This window comes from Astatotilapia calliptera, chromosome 3, assembly GCF_900246225.1.
Source record: "Astatotilapia calliptera chromosome 3, fAstCal1.2, whole genome shotgun sequence".
Lineage (NCBI taxonomy): Eukaryota > Metazoa > Chordata > Actinopteri > Cichliformes > Cichlidae > Astatotilapia > Astatotilapia calliptera.
Window position 1 is genome coordinate 18,838,456 of NC_039304.1, and position 19,743 is coordinate 18,858,198.

Sequence of the window (19,743 nt, forward strand, 5' to 3'; positions counted from 1 at the left end):
ATCTTTGCTCACCGTTCTCATGATCATTTTGACCCCACGGGATGAGATCTTGCGTGGAGCCCCAGATCGAGGGAGATTATCAGTGGTCTTGTATGTCTTCCATTTTCTGATGATTGCTCCCACAGTTGATTTTTTCACACCAAGCTGCTTGCCTATTGTAGATTCACTCTTCCCAGTCTGGTGCAGGTCTACAATACTTTTCCTGGTGTCCTTCGAAAGCTCTTTGGTCTTGGCCATGGCGGAGTTTGGAGTCTGACTGTTTGAGGCTGTGGACAGGTGTCTTTTATACAGATGATGAGTTCAAACAGGTGCCATTCATACAGGTAACGAGTGGGGGACAGAAAAGCTTCTTACAGAAGACGTTACAGGTCTGTGAGAGCCAGAGATTTTCCTTGTTTGAGGTGACCAAATACTTATTTTCCACCCTAATTTACGAATAAATTCTTTACAAATCCTACCATGTGGATTCATGGATTTTTTTTTCACATTCTGTCTCTCACAGTTGAAGTGTACCTCTGGTGCAAATTACTGACCTCTGTCATCATTTTAAGTGGGGGAACTTGCACAATCGGTGGCTGACTAAATACTTTTTTGCCCCACTGTATAATGTACGCTTATTTTGGTACAGGCTTCTCACAGGCAATCCTAATTTTGCCGCTAAGTTATAATGCACGGCCTGTTAGGAACTAATAAAGCACGCACACAGTAGCACCACCGCATCGCCCCTTGCTGTGATCTGGGTTGTGTCCATGTGATTTCAAGTGATGCAACATGATCCAGTCGAACGTTCCTTTGGCAGTCGAGCAGCACACAGCTCAGCACCCTGAAGGCAAAGACGTGCACCTGCCGTCCCCGGTGACTGATCTCAGAAACAGACCCCGAAACGTCACTCAAAACCACCCGACAAGACCCAGACTCGCAGCGTAATAAGAGACGGGATTATGTTTAACTGGGCTGGATTCCTCGTCAAATTTCAAATGCTTTTAGAAGACTGTAAAAAAATATTACTGTGACACTTGTGGGTTTCTATATATATATTAACGGTATATATTTAGGATAACGAGAGAGGGAGGAAAGAAAAACCTGATGGATGATTGGAGACCCACATTAAGGGAGTGCAGATTATAAATATATTATATATGAAACAACTTCAAACGTGATGATGATAAAAACGCTTTGATTGGTGGGATTCTCTCTCTATTATTGTGGAGTCTTTACCTTGAGCACCTTGAGGCGACAGTAGATTTGGTGCTATATAAATAAAGTTGCATTGAATCCTGGTAAATTTTCACCCTCCTGTGACAATTATTTATGACTCTCCTCTCTTAAAGTGAACTTTCAGAGCAGCCCAAGCCTTTTTTTTTTTGTTTAACATCCTGGTTGATATCTATGTGGCGTGACACGTCAAGTAAACGCTGCCAATGCAAAGGGAACAGAGATATGTTGGCCTCTATACTTCCTTGTTTGCTCTCACTCCTCTATCACCCCGTGCTGACAGTACATTTAAGGTGGTAACTTATGTATTAAAAACTAGATATTAAGTGAGGCAGACATTGAGATTGTGGTCAAAATGAGCAAAAAGAGCTCAATCTGTACTCAAATACAGGCGAAGACTGTGTATGACCTGTGTGTGTGTGTGTGTGTGTTTGTGTGCGCATGTTTTATTACTTGTGTGGTGATATGACGTGCGGTCAGTGTTGTCTCTGTGGATTCATTTCCATCTTCCATAGCGACAGTGATTGTGGTTAAGTTACAGAAGAATTTTAAAGGTGAAACAGGTTCATGTGTCAGCGCTGCCAGGCAACCGACAACTGTGTGAAAAGATCGCCTTCATACTTTCAGAATCAATGTAATGACATTCTCATCATGCTAGGGAAGCGAAACAAAGCTTTACTATGTAATGGAAATATTTAGCTTTTTCAAATGTGGGCAACTGAAATGCAAAAGTCTTGAGCCACCCCTTCATTTCTTTCTATTTTGCTCGGGGAATGGGAAATAGGAGGGACAGCAGTTTACTGAAACATGTGCGTGGAAATGAGGCATGTATGAGGCAAAGACAGAGTTTGTACAAACTAACGAGCTTGAAAGTCAGTTTTCGGTTTGCCCTCTTTTATTTCTTTCTTGTCGTTTCTTTAGTCTTCGGGAATAGTTCTCCAGGCTTGTCACGGCCTTGCCTTGCTAAGCATTAATTTCTTTCTCCAAATGATGTGAAGATCATATTTACTCAACGTGGAAACGTGCTTAAGGTTTGAGCGATGTTGATATACGAACAGCCAACAGAGCTTGAATAGAGGATTATGTGTGTAAAATAAATGGGCTCAACACAGATGCCACTTGGGTTTTCTCATGTTTTCTATCAAATATACAGACACAGGAAAACATGACCACAAAGCCACTTGCGTCACTGTCACATACGTCATCGCCTCTGTGGAAACATGACTTCATTTGAACTTGACTTCCACCTTAAGATTCTCTTGAAATCTTTGGCATGAAAAACAAATATCATGCTCGTGGTCATGACATGATCAATGTCACCTTACTGGGATAAAGGTAGCGGGAAAGAGGGAAAGGAGGAAGTGCCACAGAGGGTGTAGGGTGTCAGCCAGGTGGCAAAGGGGCAAGAGTGTGATTAGGTCTTGATTGCCAAAGGCCAGATGTGAGCTGACCCCACACGTCAGTCTGCCTCTTAACTGTGTACCTCCTTTCAGCTCATCACTGCTAGAAAGAGCCTGACTGTAAATCAAACTGCTGGTAGAATGCGACCAGTCGTCCCACATACCACAACAGGGGATCGAATGGCTAACTGTAGCCCACAAACCCCTAAACCAAACTTTCACATCATAAATACAGTTGTATTAATTACCATTTATTACATTAAGAGCTCTCTTTCTAATCCCTTTTGCATGAATTCAGACTTACCAGGCTTAAATATTTTAAATATAAATATTTCAGAAAAACTAGCAAGATCGAAAAGACACGCAGAATTTCATTACTATTACATAGTTACTATTTCACATCTGAATTTTAGATTACATTTTAAAGGTTTTGTGGGATCACTGAGGTACACATGGGGTTGCCGTCCTTCTCAGGAAATAACTAACATGGAGTTACCATGATCCAGCTGAACGTCATTCACCTTTTAAGTGCTCATGATGTTGACTCACTGAGAGACACACAGGTAAAAATTCCACCTTAAACGTTACAGATTCTTTCGTCCTGTTGCGCAGTCACTTATATAAATGTATATTAAACTTCCGCTGTGGAAGCAGTGGATGCATAACCTACGAAACAAGTCGCAACTTAACATTGTGCGTCATTAATAGCGCTACATCCGTGCCTACTAAGCCTATATAAGCCTGAGAGCAGCCTATGATCCTGCCCTGTGTTTTTGTGTAGGCTGAGGTTAAAGGCTCGGCCCTGTCGGCCCCACTCACTGCAGAGCAATCTGCCGGACCACACCAAACTTTGAAAAACACAAACACTGTGTCTCACTTCCTTCTTTGGGTGCACATTTATTTAGCACACGGCAGTCCCTGGACTCTTTATTAGGTACACCTGCTCACTTTTATATCTAATCAGCCGGTTTTCTGCAACTCGGTGCATTTAGGCATGTAGACATGGGGAAGACGACCTGACAGCGTGTTGTCTGCCAACTGGAAGATCAGTGAATTGATCCCAGACTCCACATACCCAAGTATCCTTGGGCAAGGTACTGAACGCCAAGTTGTCCCCCAGTGCTTCCATCAAAGTGGGAGTGTGTGTGTAAATGCTGGAAAGCTCCGAGGCATAGATAAAAGTGATTTCTGAATGTGTGAGTGAGACCTGTAGTAGGAAAACACTTGGAGTGCTCAACTGAATAGAAAAGCGTTACATAAGGCCACGTCCACGCTAATACATTTTCGTTTGAAAGCACACACCGTCCACACTGAGACGGCGTTTTTGGTCAAGGAAAATGGAGCTTTTTGAAAATGCTCTCCAAAGTGGATACATTTGAAAACGTCGTTTTCGCAGCACAGTGTGGACTGCGTGAACAGAGACTTTTTAAAACAATGCATTTTAGTCATGTGATGCAGTCATGTGACCAATTAAACTAAAATGAAAGAGGGCATTATACAGAAGTTGTTTTGTTTCCTCTCAATTTTGACAGCCCTATTAAGGATTAATACCAGTTTGTACTTGCTCCACATAGCTTTTCTTCAAATTCCTTAATTCTCACTCGCTTTTGCAACTTTGTACTTTTGTGTTACCCGTAGCAACAACTCCACCTCATTGTTAGTCCATTTAAAAAACTCGGATTAGTGTAGATGTAGCCTAAGATTCAGTCCATGTAGCCACAGTTGTTTGTGTGAATGCACTCGTGCTCTCAGAATAAGAATTGCAATGAGTACTGTATATTCTCGTTTATCTGCACTACTGCACTGTTTTATCTTTGCAAAGCACCAACTAACTTGGTTCTGCAGTGGTCTGATTGGTCAGATTTGTTGATTTAGATCCTCGCTCGATTTGAAAAAAATCAATGCTCTTTGTATGAAAAATATTTTTGACGTATAAAATATTTTACACATCCAGTGTGTCTGTGGTCATAAAGGTCAGAACGTGATGTGAGCCGGATTTTGATGAGGCCGAAAAAAGACAAATCACTTTTTTCAGTCAGTCTCCTGCTCGTCTTTCATAGAGCCAACGGATGGACAGCCACTAATTTGATAAAATAAATCTGCCCAGCTTTGAAACCCGGCTCCATTTGTCTCAGGAGACCAGAGGAGAGGTTCGAAAATATTAGGTAACAAATAAACAGCCAAAAACAACATGAAAGAAACGATCAGCCACTGCCTTTACTGAGCCAAAAGGTGATACTAAGCATGGGGACATTCAGTATCGCACTCGTATACTGTACACGCAGGCGTCGGTAATCCACACACAGACGGACACACAGCTCCTCCGTGTGGGCTGAGGTCCAGTTCCGACACTCCAGCCCTCGGAGGTCTTTAGACGGGATTCACACAGCATCCGGCCCTTTACTGAGGCGCCACCACAGGGCTGTGGGGTATAAACGGTTTCTCACACCAGCACTTCTCAGGCAGTTAAAAACGTCTCTGCCAGCAAACACACATGCACACACACACACGCATGCACACACACGCACAGAAAATGTGACTGCAGTCCCAAGTGGTTGCTTTTGAATGTAAGGAGGTGGCTGATTACCAAGAGACCCACAGGGCACACCAGGTCAGCATGATCTCAGATGTCAGCCATACCCTCCAGCACACACACACACCATCCATGCATAAACACACACTACCGTACCGGTGATACTTTCACCTCTTCAACTATCCGGAGCATAAGCTCATTTACTCAGAAGTAAAACTTTTCCAAACGACTTTCTGGAGCTCTAAACGCTTTTAGTTTAACCTCAAAAAGAGTCAGCGCACGCTCTCGATAAAACTATAAATATGAACAGTTTCAACATTTAATGATAAATTACATCACAAGTCGTATGAAACTGTAAGTAAAGAGTCGTGTGCGTCTTTGATGATGTGTCTGTATGTTAGGAATGCTGACTTGGCCGTCTCCTCCGATGACTTATTGCCTTTGACTGATCCAATGCCACAAGCTTTTATTCACTCTTAGCTTTGTAAACTAAACATTTACTCAGATTTGCCAGCTTTCAGCAATCAGTTGGAGCAAGTTGCATTTATAAAAAAAATAGGTCAACTTTAACCATTTGGGTGGCCTGTTAAACAACAGGGTGTGTTTCAGAGGGCAAAATACACTTTGTGAAATCTTCTTCACAGAAATGCAATTTAGGTATAATAATTATGTAACCGCAGCAGCTTATTGTACTATAAAATGTGTTTTCATTGTTATCAGCCTAGCTCCTGCCATATTACGTTTCTTTATAGTCAGAGAGGTCACAAATTTTACAGCAAAGCAGTAATTAAATCAGAAAACTAGGAATGTAACAAAACTGGAGGGATTTATTTTATTACTTTAGTAAAGGAGATGTGCTGAGGACAAAATATATAAAAAGAAGATGGAGACTAGGCCTCGTGTAAATCAAATGTTTTCACTATGACTGTGTAGAACAGCTCACCTACACTTACGGGACACAGCGGATCATCTGGCTCCACCTCAGCCAAACCCTAACATCCTCCTCTGTTGCGACAACGCTCTGCATGTCCTCCTTCACTACATCCATGAATCTCCTCTGTGGTCTTCCTCTTCAACTTCTGCCTGCCAGCTCCATCTTTAACACCCTTTGTCCAATATATCCACTAGGGGTGCAACGATACTCGTATCGGTATTGAACCATTCGATACAGTGCTTTCGGTACGCTTATGTATCGAACAATACAAAATGTTTTATTTATTTTATCAACTTTTCTTCTGACGATGCTGTCTGTGTTGAGCGCTCAGTGGATCTGCGTTCGACTACTCCGCCTAGGCTGCACTGTCGAGTGCAGATCCACTGAGTGCAGCACAAGCTAGCAAGACAGAAGCTAAGCTCGTTGCAACATGGCAAATTGAACCTCCCCCACTCTCATTCAGATCTGGCGTTTGGAACTATTTTGGTTTTCATGTGACGTATGACCCTGATGGTAAGCGCGTCATGGACTAAAGTAAAACAGTATGTCGGATGTGCCATGCAATGCTCAATTGGTGGGAACTAGTGCGTTAGCGCAGTTAGCTCGTTAACATGTTGACGCCGTCCAGCCCCACTCACGGGGCGATCCGCGGTAACTCGTTAACGGAAATTTGCCGTGTTGTGGCGTTAATGTCATTTTAACGAGATTTACGCTGACAGCACTAGTGTGAACACAACGAATATGACTGCACATTTACACCGACATCATCCTAGTGCAAAGACAAGTGGAAGCCGACAAAAACAACAAGCACGCATGCTACAAACTTTACCGAGTCATTTAGACAGCCGTTAGCACATGATTCTCCTTATGGGGACCTGATATGTTTAATATGCTGCTGAGAATATAGCCCAGAAGAAGCGTATAGTATAGCTTTTATTTTGGGAAGAGACATTTCTCTGTAATAAACTCTCTTTTCCAAGGATGAGTGATTCCTCAATCAGATAGATTTTTTTTATTACTTTGTTGTTTCAGCAACATTAAATTTAAAAACTGTACTTTTGAGTTAAAATATATATTTATAATTTTAATAAATGACAAATTAAAAAGGCATGAACATTTATTTTTGTATCAAAAAAATATCGAACCGTGACACCAAAGTATCGAACCGAACCGTGAATTTTGTGTATCGTTGCACCCCTATTATCCACTATCCCACCACTGCGCACGTGTAAACAATCTCAGCCTCACATCTCCAACATCCTCAGCCTGAGCTGTCCCTTTAAACCTTCCCCTTCACTCCTGCTGCTTACCCTCTGTCACCAATCACCCCTGACACTCATCTCCACCTGCTGCACAGTTTCTGAATTCTCATCTCCACCTGTCTAGTGAACTGTCCGCTGCTTTGGATGGGTTACCCCAGGTATTATAATTCATCCACCTTCACTACCTCCACCCTTGCAGCTTCACGTAATCATCCTTATCCCTCTGTAGTTAGAACAGATCAGCTGTGTTAAAAGATCCGGTCGAGTCCACTGCCCTCTCTCCGCGTCACCTCCAAACCTCCACAGGTATGTCATCTGGACCCGCCACCTTTCAACTCTTCACCCTCTTCATAGCTCACTTTCTGCTTACTCATCTTCTGAGATTCATCGTAACCGCCCGAATCTCAAAGGTGTACGCCCCGAGCTCACCTCCACGCTCTCGTTGACCTCTATCCCCCCGTCGTTGTCATCGTCCAGCTGTTTGTGGATGTGTCGCAACGCCTCCAAACTGAAGCGGTCGGCCTCGCCCATGCACGGCGGCATCACTATGAGGCAGGGGTCTGCGGAACAAAACAAAACAGAAAAATAGAGATGAGAAGGGAAAGGTTGAGATTAACAAAAGCAGTACTCTCGTCTGAGTATAAACAGGTGGAAGTTACACCTGCGAGCATTCGTAAAACCGGCTCTACTAAATGCTACCCAGGCTTTCAAGGAATTTCTGCTATGTTGTTCACTCGCTGCATACTTGGAACATGGAGGCAGCACATTGAGCAGAATGTAGGTTACAGTGCCAACAAAACAAAGAGCACACCGGGATGATATGTAGTAAAAAGAGCGAACAGAGACCGGGCGGTTATTTTTATATTCTCAGAGAGGAACGACGTTCTTATAGCGTTTAGATTTTATTTGCTGACTGTTTATGAAACAAAGAAGCTTAAGATGCCGCTGGATGGGTATGCGGTGATATGCTAATGCAGGGCTATGATAATAAAGTCTCTGACAGCGTGTTTACATAGTTTCACCTGCTCTCACAGCCCCGACCACACCCACGCTCCAGGCATTTATTAAAATCAGCTCCACTTTCGTGTTTGAAATGGACACGTGACGCGACTCGTGACGTGAAAGCGCACTACAGGAGACTCCTCCACGTGCTCACTAGTGTTTGTTTAATTAAAGACTTCGATAGCTCAATTATTACAAACGCTGAGGTGACGATGATGTCTGTGTTTTTGTCACAGCAGCGCAGGCGAATCGGCGGTCCTGCCGGACTCTGACGCGTGCTGTTATCATTCCTGCAGCGTCCCCAGACATTCCCCCTCTCTCTCTTGTTTTTATTCAGCCCTGTCCCGTCCCAAAGGGCGAAATGAGCCCATTACTTCCAGCCTTCCTAGCGATGGACAGTGTCAGCTGGCTAAGAGCCAAACTGTCTCAATGGAGCCACAAAACCACACACAGAGGCAGATGTGTACAACCACAGAAAAAAAAAAGACAAATGCATGCATCACAAGTGCAAAGACATCCCTCTGTAAACCACAAAGACAGAGCATTTTTTAAAACACTTAGATTGTAAAAAAAAACAACTGAATCCGAGTCATCCCAAGGCCTAACAAATAATGATGCTCCCTGCTGTTTATAGAGCTGCACAGCACTGAAGGCCAACAATACAACAGCGAGACAGACACACACCCAAACACATGCATCAGGTTTTTAAGTGTTCTTGGCAACAGGCGGCGTTTCCGAGTGCGTGTACACGACCGCCACCGCGACGGCTTCACAGAATGCAAACAAGAGGCGGTAAGAAATCACATTATACGGCTAATAACAGCTCTTCCCTGAGAGCCAATGGACACGCCGCTTTTGAATGCACAGCTGGGCAACTCGGACAACCGCACACCTCGAAAGTGATTCGTTTTCAATGTTTAATTGCTCCGTGCATTTACCCGATGACCAAAAAAGGAAAACGCATGCACAAACTGTAGCAATGTTCTCAAGGCGTGAAGCAAAAGTTCAACAGTCTTCTTTAATTTTAACGCGAGGACAAGAATCAGTCGACATGTGAAAGCGTGTCAGCCGGTCAGTAAAGATGTTACATGTTCAGCACGTATAAGAAAAGAAAAACATCCCACGCAAACATCTCGTCTCGTCACGCTGTCACGAGCTTCTCGTCATGGGTAGATGCACGTGTCTTTCTGCTAGGCGATGCGGGTTGCAGGTGTAGCTCGGCAGAAAGAAAAATAGTACCTGGTGAACGTGAAAACACCCGCGAGGTTTCTGAGTTTTATCTGATTGTTAACCAGGGCATGATTTCTTAAGAGGAATTGCTGCTGAGCTTTTCAAACGTACTTCTTGCGTTTTGAGTGCCACAGGAGCCAACTGGTTCCACTATATCCGAGAGAAGCTGGGAAACGCGAACTAAATCAGTGTACAGCAAATGGTTAAAAAGCACAAAGTGCAAAGAGTGTTTGATACAGACAGCTTGACAAAGTCTGGAAACTCAGTCGGGGATCATGAGTATCATGACAAGGTTTTCAGCTTTCTTAGTTAACCCTTCAGGCTGTGTGCTCATACAAAAGAGGGTGTTGGTGTTTGATGCATCATTTGACTCTTGTTCTGCACAAAATGAACGGACTGAGTCCCGCTTACATCAGAGGAATGGCTCACAGAGAGTTATGGGAATATCAAAAAATGCTAACAGCAAAAAGACGAGAGAAATGTCGGAGAGGAAAATGCTGTCAGTTCACGAGTTAATATATTTATTTCACCACTAAATGAAGCTCAACAAGTAAATTTAGAGCTCACACTGCAGGAGACGCGGAAGTTAATTCACTTTTTGCCAAGTTAATGCTGGAACATTGCAAAACATGCAAACTGATCAGACTGCAAATCAGGACTGAGCACAAGTACGTTCCCTCACTGGCCATTAGGTACTCCTCTTCAGCTGCTCCCTAACGCAAGTATTTAATCAGCCAATCATGTGGCAGCAGCTCATCTAGACATGTAGGAATCGTCAAGACGACCAAACCAAGCATCAGAATGACGGAGGGTACAGGATCAGAAGACCTCAGTTCGCATGGTCTCAACTTCTGCTGGGCCATTCAGGTGGTAGTGTCAGAATATGGAGTGAACAACGTGAAAGCATGGATTCAACTTGCCTGATATCAGCAGTTCAGGCTGGTCTTGGAGGTGTGAGGGATATTTCGTGGCACACTTTGGGCCCTCTGCTGTGAACTGAGTATCATTTAAACACATTTGCCTGCCTGAGTGTTGCTGCTGACCATGTCCATCTTCTGATGGCTGCTTCCAGCAGGATAACACGCCATGCCACAAAGCTCAGCTCGTCGCAAACTGGTTTGTTGAACGTGACAAAGTACCTGTACTCTGTACTCAAATGGCCTCCACAGTCACCAGATCTCTATCAACTAGAACACCTTAGGGAACGAGGTGGAACGAATAATTCGAATCACGGATGTGAAACCGACAAATCTGCAGCAGCTGTGTGACGCTGTCACATCAAACACCAAACATGTGAATATGGAGCAAAATCTCACAGGAATGTTTCCAGCACCTTTTTGAATCTGTGCCATAAAGAATTAAAGCAGCTCTGGAGGCATAAAGGGCCCAATCCTGCACCAGAAACGTGTACCTAACAAAGCGTCTAGCGAGCGCATTCATGTGCTTTCTGCAGAATTTCATCCAAAATGTTTTCTCTCAGCTGAAAAGAAATTGTGGTGCGCTTGGATCGCGTTCACAGAAACAGAAAAATGCAGCTTCTGACTAATTACATAACCTGCCCTGGAGCAGGCTGCGTTCAGCACAGGTTCCCATCGCAGGCAAGCCGGGTTAAAAGAAAGCCACCTTTGAGACAATAACTCACTAACACATTCATGCTGCTTCATACACACTTGCGAGACCAGAGGAAAGGCGTGTATGTTTGTGTGAACTCGCCCCATTAGATCTGCAGCTTCCACTTTTTTAAAGCACCCTGATGAGCATGTACAGCTCGCAGGCAGCCATGTGATATTTTCTGTGGGTTTTTGATGTCAGATCTGTTTACTAAAGCCAGACTTGACACGTTAGTTATAGAACTGCCACTTGGCAATCTACAGAAGAAGCAAAGAGAGGCATTTGATTGGACGCATGCCCGGGGCTAAGTTTGGATGAGAGGACACTGGGTAGGGATGAACGTGTCGAGCGAAGGAACCAGCACTGGCAGAGGGCTGCGAGTGGCCTCACGATTGGCAGAAGGGAGCGATACGCCGCCAGAGGTTAGATAACACGGTGATCATTTGTTCTTGTGCAAACAGATACAGCGGACTGGTTTGAGGGAGTGAAACCACAGAGGCTTTAAAGTCTCCACCTCTCAACACGATACAGTGACAGAGCTGGGCTAACTTGAACTGAACTTTTGTTTTGACTGATGTGCTCCAAATAGAAAAATCACTTTCTTTCTGACAACACGGTGTGCACCAATCAGGAACAGACCTTTACTAGGATTCCCCTAAAGGCTGTGTGCTGTTGGGGAAAAAAAACAGGAACAAAGAGAACCACAAAACACTCCAAACCACTTCCGTCCCCATAACGAAGACAGTAGATGAAGAAGCGTATCTGTCAGTGACAGGAAGTAATATCAGTGCGAACGAGGCTGCTTTAGATAAGCCTCATTTGGGCAGCGTCTGTGCGCCTGTGCTCGGTCAAAAGCCATCTGATGCTCGAGAACAAGTTACATAATGCATTTGCTTAGCTTGCCAGAAAAGTTTACATAGTCTGCTGTTTGCATAGCATGCACATCTAGTTTGCTGTTTGGTTATTTAAAGGAACCCAAAAAGACTTGACTTTTTTATGCAGAGAAAGAAGCAAAACAAGAGCCGCGGTTTAGCCGGAATTCTTTCTTTTACAGGAATGTCGGAACTGACAGCAGCACCCTTTCACTGTCTGTGATGTTGGTTTTCATTCCTCTATAAGTACTACTGGCCTAATTCTGTCCCCTGCATAAAGGAAAAGATGCTTCCAAGATAAAACAAAAGAAGAAGTTTTAAAAAGCTGTCATTCACATGCAGGATTTAAGCTGTCCCACCTGCTGAGACATCCAGAAATGTGACAGCGCAGGCCTTTTCTCCCCCCTTTCTGAGTACGTTTGAGGATAGTTGTTAGCACTACAATGAGAAACCATGTGACGGGAAGCGGTCGTCGGTGACCCCCCCCCGAGCGTTCCAGGGGGACGCTTGCTAAAAAAAAATACTCAAATTAAAAACAGCCGGGACAAGCGGTCCCGAAAGATGACAAAATTGGAAAGCTCTGGGTTATTTTTAACCTATCAGGCTCCCGGCTGTCAGGATGTAAACGCTCAACAATGGCAGAGGTCTCCCTTGCTCAAACACACACAGATGAGCAGGAAAGCGGCTGTACAGTAATTTGCTTTGCTATAACTCACAAAATGTGTGCAAGCTGTCACCGTGGGGGTGGGTGGGTACTTCAAAAGAACTTGATAGCTAAAGCATTTATCTGTCAGCTGCTCGCTTTAAAGTCATTTCCAGCACCTTTTTTTTCCTGCTCTATATGCGTGACATTAACAGGGTGTTGTTTCATGTTGACAAAAAAACATGTGAAGTCAGTGGCGGGAGAAGCAGACAGAGAGGAGTGTGTGTTTGTGATGTTCGATGTGTTTGCCGTGGGAGCTGTGGGGTGAGGGGGGAACTTCCTTCAATTCGATCCCTGTGACATTTGGCCTTTTGTGTTTAAACGCTCGAATCGATGCGCCAGACCTCATCCCGCTGAATTCTGGGTGTGTGGTCTGTTCAAATGTTAGACAAACATGTCTCCTACAGAAAAAATAAAAACAGCTTTACTCGCTGATCTTTAAGCCCCTGTAATCTTTTCATGTGCTAATATGAGAGCTTTGACAAGCCTTTCTGTTCTCCTATGCTTTTATTCACCTGAGATCAATGCCCAGGCAGGAGTTTGTTCTCTATCAATGCACACGATCCATCAAGATAGCTACTTTTATAACCTACTGAGCATTGTGTAAATAGCAAATCTTAACAAAAGCTGTTTTCGCCTGATGCTTTTGGACTAAATCGGAGTGAAAGGGGTCCAGGCGTGGTCTGAAATCGTCCTCACTGCAGAAAACTTCATGTGTAAGATGTTTTCCCCATACTGGAAACCCAGGTGGAGTCTATAGGAGGCAGGACTCGCGGCCTGTACAGAATCTATTCTTAAAACTGGCTCAATCAGACATAAAGTCTGAAAAACGTCTGTTCAACGCCCGATCTGTCCAATTCAGACCACCTTGCATCCTCACATGCAGTTCCAAATAATGCCTCAGCTATAATGGCTTTAAGTATTACTCATCTGTCCCATTGACCTCTATGATATGAGTCACAGCGCTGCACCACTTGATTTGAGTCAATCCCACATACATCTTTGTGCAGCTGTCATAGTGTGTTTGATTCCACAGCTTAAAATAGTCACCCACAAATCCACTGTTTAAGCAGCGTTTGCCAAAAAAAATGAAGCGCCTGGCTGTCTTAAGATATTACTTAGCTCTAAACACACACATTTGTTTTCACTGAAGATGTGGATCTGGCAGAGAGCTGCAGATTTCTTGACAAATAAATAAGGACGAGAGGCTGATGTAAAGAAGGGGAGCTAATAGAGAGCGTCTGCTTATACAGACTGCATATCACAACATGGCCCTTTAAGCCCTTGAGGATTACACTTAAAACATGTGAAATACATAACAATCAATATTTAGTTCGTATACTTCTGATCTCTGCAGACAGGCTTTAGTTCAGTTACACAGGAAGAGTACCAGCGGTGCGTCACGTCAGCACCTCGTAGCCCAGAGTGAGATCTCCACCTGAGAGACAGGTCAAACTTGGTCTTGGATGAGGAAGCCAAGATTCAGTGTAAGAGTATCTGGGAGCTGGTTGGGTGTGTGCAGAGGCAGTGGGGAATTAAGATAGCAGGACGTGATGGGCCTGACATTTGACTCTGGGGAGCCAAAGGGGGGCTGAAGCGGCCTCTTCTTTCCCACAAACTGCTTGAGATTTCTCGGCGTCCTCAGCCACGTCCTGCGCTCACACGCTGACGTCTCCCTTTCTCTCTGGAGTGCAGACACACACCTCGGCCAACTCTTATTCAAGCAGACAGCGATGTGTCTGAATGGCGCAATCAAGTAACGGGGAAGGAGGCTTGAGAGCAAACATGGCGCATGCTAAAGCAGACGAGAGCGAGCTCACTCGTGCGCCTCTTCGCGTCGAAGCCTCCTGTCATCTCAGATACTCAGATGACAAAGGCTGAGGAGACGCTAATAAACCTGACTGAGACACATTTAGTTAAAAATGTTTGCTTAAACTGCGCCAACACTTTGCATAGCATGCAACTACTAGAGGTGAATGATAAGTCATAGAATATGACTCCCTAAACAACTACAGCAGATACTTCTGTGATAATAACCTGGCAAAATCGGACTTAGCATAAACCTGCATCCGCTTTATACCCGAGTGAGCCACCCTGCCCTCCAGTCACGTGATGCATGTGCTGTGTCAAGCACAGCTGAGAGAGAGCACTAGTCCAGCTCCCTGCTTACCTTATTGTGAACATGAGAATCACGCAGTAACTAACAATATGAGCATCTCAGGACGCACTGCCCACAATATCTGTAACATGACACATGCTGTGTCATGTTACAGTGCTGTGACTTAGTTAACTTTTCTTCCCTTTCGGTTAATTTAGCTGATAAGAGTCATAGAAAGAGCCTGATTCAGTGGCCGATATGCCAATTTATCAGTACGTATAACGGCCGATACGTAAAGATTAAGGTAAAGAAGAGACAGGAGAAACACCCCGCAACCAGGTTATGATTGTTGATGTTGCATAGTTTGTCCACCAGGGGACAACTTCCCAGTTGGCCAAAAACAAAGAAAAAAAAAAAGTAAAAACAACTAGCTGATTCGAGAAGAGTCCAGCAGAGCGTGAACGAGTACTCCTTATGGTGGCAATGAAACATTCATATTGTGATATCAATCATATTAAATAGCTACACTAAAAAGCTGTTTATGGTTAATGTGTCTGAAAAAGGAAAGGATTTCGGCCAATATATCGGGAATATCTTTCTTTTTTTGGTGTTAAAAGTCTTACATCAGTTGGGCTATAAATGATATAACTGTCACTGCTGCAGGCAGCAGTCGTGTGGGGTTAAAGGGAAAAGGACCCAATCGCAGGCACTGACGATGCAATGAGTGAGCTTTATTTACATGAGGTGATAATTCAGACAGAGCAGAGATGGGACAGACGGAAACTAAGAACAAACCTAAACTGGGACAATCTAACCAACAAATCTGAAAGCAGAACTCACAGGAAACCATACAGGGTGGAACACATGGAGGTAAAACAGACGGCCCAGTAACAAGCAGAAGAAAACACGGGGCTTATATGCACACAGGAGCAATCGGGGAATGGGAGACAGGTGGGAGAAATCAGAGCTGACGAGACAAAGCGAAACAGAAACCAAACCTAAGAACAAGGAAATCCTAACAACAATTAACCTGAAACATAAGATAATAATCAAAACCAAAACCACTGAGTCCACAGGCTCAGGACCAAGACAATAACAGTGGTTGTGATGAGTGAAATAGCTCCATGTTTTAATAATGATAGTTGCCATCAGTGTATTTTTGATATAGCGCAAAAGGAAGCGGCACGATATAATGATTGATTTGGTCCCACCTGTACTACACGCTGCACTAAATTAAGTGCAAATTTCTTTACTTGGATGCCCAAAATTGCAGTTTGCCGTTTCATTTTAAAGCACCTTTAACTATTTACTAACAATCCCAAAGAAGAAAGAAAATTTAAGAAGAACATTTAAAGATACGCGATGATGCAAAAGTTACGATCAATTTCCAAATACAGAAACTGTTCAATAAATGTGAACTTAACCTCAATAAAGTGCAAACACTTTTACAAAGAAAGGCAAGTAAGGCGAGTAGGACACTAAAAAACAGAGGGGGTAATTGCAACATGTGTGTAGGGCTTCCAGAATACAAACAACACTTGGTGGGAAACACTGAGTGTAAACATAATGTTTGTTTGTCTGCAAGATATCTCCACTGTGCTACTGAGTCAATAAATTCAGATGTAGATAACACTTACTGGAGCTTCTGTAGATAAGCTAGCAGAATATCAGGATGGGGCAACTGGTGGAGTTTGGATTTCAAATGTTTTTTTACAAATATATATTTCTGTTAATTTGACCCAAAAAGATCCCAGATAGTTCTCCAGTCTATGAAATAAAATCCTCTCATAATTTTGATTTCCAGGAGAAAGCCAGCTTGCTCGTGGACACTTCAGCATAGCGGGCCCGCGGTCTTGCTTAACCGGTTTCTTTCTGCGCTCATATTTCGCTACATGTACATGACCCCGTTGCTCCAGCGTTAACAACACCAGTTACAAAACGAGCTCAGGTGACCTCCTGCTTGGGTGTCGCTCGGCTCTCCGGCCATTCTGTGAAGTGCATGCATGCACCTTCCTCCGCACGGAAACCTGCCACGGCCATTTCAGCTGATCCGCTGGCAACGCATCAAACTCTTATCAGCGTTCACACGTTTATGATGCATGCCTTAACCGTGTGCATGATAAATGACATGTTAAGAATACCCTTATAAGTTGCTCTATTTTATTAATGTCTTGTGCAGCCGTGAACTTCTGCAGGCAGCCTTTGCTTGCTTGCAAGGGGCGCCTCCTTATGTCTGACCCCGCCCTGCGAACCCTTTTATTACCATTTTTTTTGTGCACAGGTAAACACACCTATTAGAAGCTCAAAATGTATAAAAGCAAGGAGCAATGTGATGTCAGTGTGTACCAGGCATGTCCCCTGTATCCACTGCCCATATGGCAGTGTCATAAGTCAAGCTGACGGGTCAGTATTAAAGGCAAGTAAATAAAGCTTCTAGAGAGTCTACCATTTCAGCTCATCAGCAGCCATTAATAAGACACAAATATCATTAGCTGCCTACAAATGCCACCCACTAGTCCAGATAGAGGAAGAGAGGTGGTTAGTTAAGAGGAAGAAACGAGATACAGAAAGTATTCGTGTGTTACTCTCGCTTTGCACAAGCTGTTAAAATGAACGCATCGCAGACATGCACTTAAAAACCTACCTCTCTTACTCAACAAGCACTTTAAAATTGAGATTTGGCCAGCAGAAGGGGAACGAACCGGATAAACAATAAACTAGATACAATAATTAAACAAGACTTTCTCTCTACTACTTTTTTTTTCCCCTGGAAGAAGCAATAATTTAAGAAATATTTATTTCTCAGGCTCTGAGGCTTTTGTTATGTTTGAGCTGATGTTTTGTTGACAGGTGTGCTTTCACATTCCTGTGGGTGCCTTGGGCATGGCAGACAAACACAAAGTAAAGTGCCACACATGACTGTATAATTAACTCATTTCCAAGTAGGGAGTGACAAGTGAATGACAGGCTTTTTTTTAAAGGATGACTCAGATTGTTCACGAACCGCTTACACAAAAAAGGAGTTACGCATGTAGCCTCGACGAATTCTTGGAAAACCTCACACTAAGCTCCACGCTGTCCCGGCTAAAGGCGTTTAACATGTCTGAACTGCAGCTCCGTCCACCCGCACGAAGCAGTGGAAACAAAAGATGGTGCAGGTGGAGGTGGATAAGCATGGGCGCAGTGAAGCAATGCAGCGAGTGCAAAACTCCAACATGCACATCTGCAGTCTGACTGAGCAGACTGTACATAAAAGCTGGACACAGAGATTGCGACATCACCTACTGGTTTGTGGAGCTCCATTCTTAAGACGCCAGCTGAGAGTTTAGGTCGTCGCCATCATGGTTCAAACATCAGAAAAAGGTGAATTTGAGTTAAAAAAAAAACAAAACCACAAGACAGCCGTGAAGCAAACCGTACTTCATTGTCTGTTTCACTCTAAATGAGATAATTTGCCAAATTAATATAATGTTGTATTTAACAAGTGTTAAAACATTTAGGAACATAAGCTCATCAGGAAAGTGTTTCCTGTGCTCACAAATCGAGCGACCAGTACCAGTGTTATTGTTATAGACGTCTATGCAATCAGGCTTGGCCACTAGATATAATGCAGATTTTACTTTTTAGACTCAGACTCACACCCACCTCTTAAATAAAGTCTATTTTTTGGTTTTGGTACAATGTTTTGTTTTCTTTTGTCACTAGCAGTGCTGTGCAGCATTGTTTGCCTACCGAGAGCCAGTTTTGTTTGAAAGTAACACAGAAGAAAACTACAGTACCGTCCACAAGTCATTTATTTATATTTTGCTTGGAAAATGGGAAATGAGTTATTGAAGCATGTGCAGACATACATGGAAATATATATGGCAATTCTAATTAGCTTGAAAATCAATATTTGGGTTGATCACAGCCTAAAGGTCATCAAACCTGTTGTCACTGACTTTTCGTCCAGTTCTTGTGAAGTTTGGCCTACCTCAGTCTTTTCTCCTGTTTCCTTTTCTTAATGAGCTTCTTGACAGCCACACTTCCACTGAGACAATTTCTGAGGAAGCTTCAATGAACAGTAAATGGATCAAGTGACGGGCCAGATGCATCTTTCAGGTCCTGTGTCAGGGCTTTGCTGGATGTTTTTTCCTGTTTCTTAAGGACATGACTTACAGATATGTTTCATCTGCTGTGAGTAATGTTTTAAACACAAAACTTCTTCTATTCCTCAAGACCATTTAAAAAACAATTACAAGAAAGTAGGGCTGCTCGATTATGGCAAAAATGATAATCACGATTATTTTCACTGAAATTGAGATCTCGATTATTTGACGATATTTATTTAACCCTTTAAGACCTACTATAGAACCAATTCCGCCAGAGCTTATATTATTTTTTTACATGCTGTAGTGCCATTTGTGGGAGCATTTCAAGTTGCTATACAACTGTTATAGTCCATATTTTAATAATATGTATGCATTAAGTCCATAGTAACTACATTAATTGCAAAAAAGTGCAATAAACTACAAAAAAAATTGAAAATCGTTTTTGCTTTTTTTTTTGCACATATTTCTACTTGGAGAAATTTAAGAGGTTTATCCCTCAAAACTTTAAATACAAAAAAGTTGCAAAAATTAGTTTCCCACCACAGGAAATTTATTTTGAGTATCTTCATAGTTTTATTTTGGAGATACAGCAATTTTTATATACACTGCAGGAAAAACGAAAAAACAATCCTATGATGCAAATTTGCAAAGAAAACAGCATGTGCATCAAAATAAACTATTTCCAGCAGTGCAACTCGAGTTCTAAGCATCTCAGAAACTATTCAGAAAAGTCAAACATGACCAGTATAGGCTTTTAAGGCCTACAAGTAAAAAAACTACATTTCCGCGAAA

The 19,743-nt window shown here is 43.1% G+C and overlaps 1 protein-coding gene across 3 annotated transcripts in view; it reads right to left on the reverse strand.

The window, feature by feature from the left end:
• stim2b (stromal interaction molecule 2b) overlaps positions 1 to 19,743 on the reverse strand; it is a 56,209-nt gene that overhangs the window by 20,711 nt on the left and 15,755 nt on the right. For all 3 annotated transcript variants that reach the window (XM_026162158.1, XM_026162157.1, XM_026162156.1), the window contains exon 2: positions 7,774 to 7,904. In XM_026162158.1, coding sequence (XP_026017943.1) covers positions 7,774 to 7,887 — 114 coding nt within the window. In that variant the 5' untranslated portion in view covers positions 7,888 to 7,904. The remainder of the gene's footprint in view (positions 1 to 7,773; positions 7,905 to 19,743) is intronic.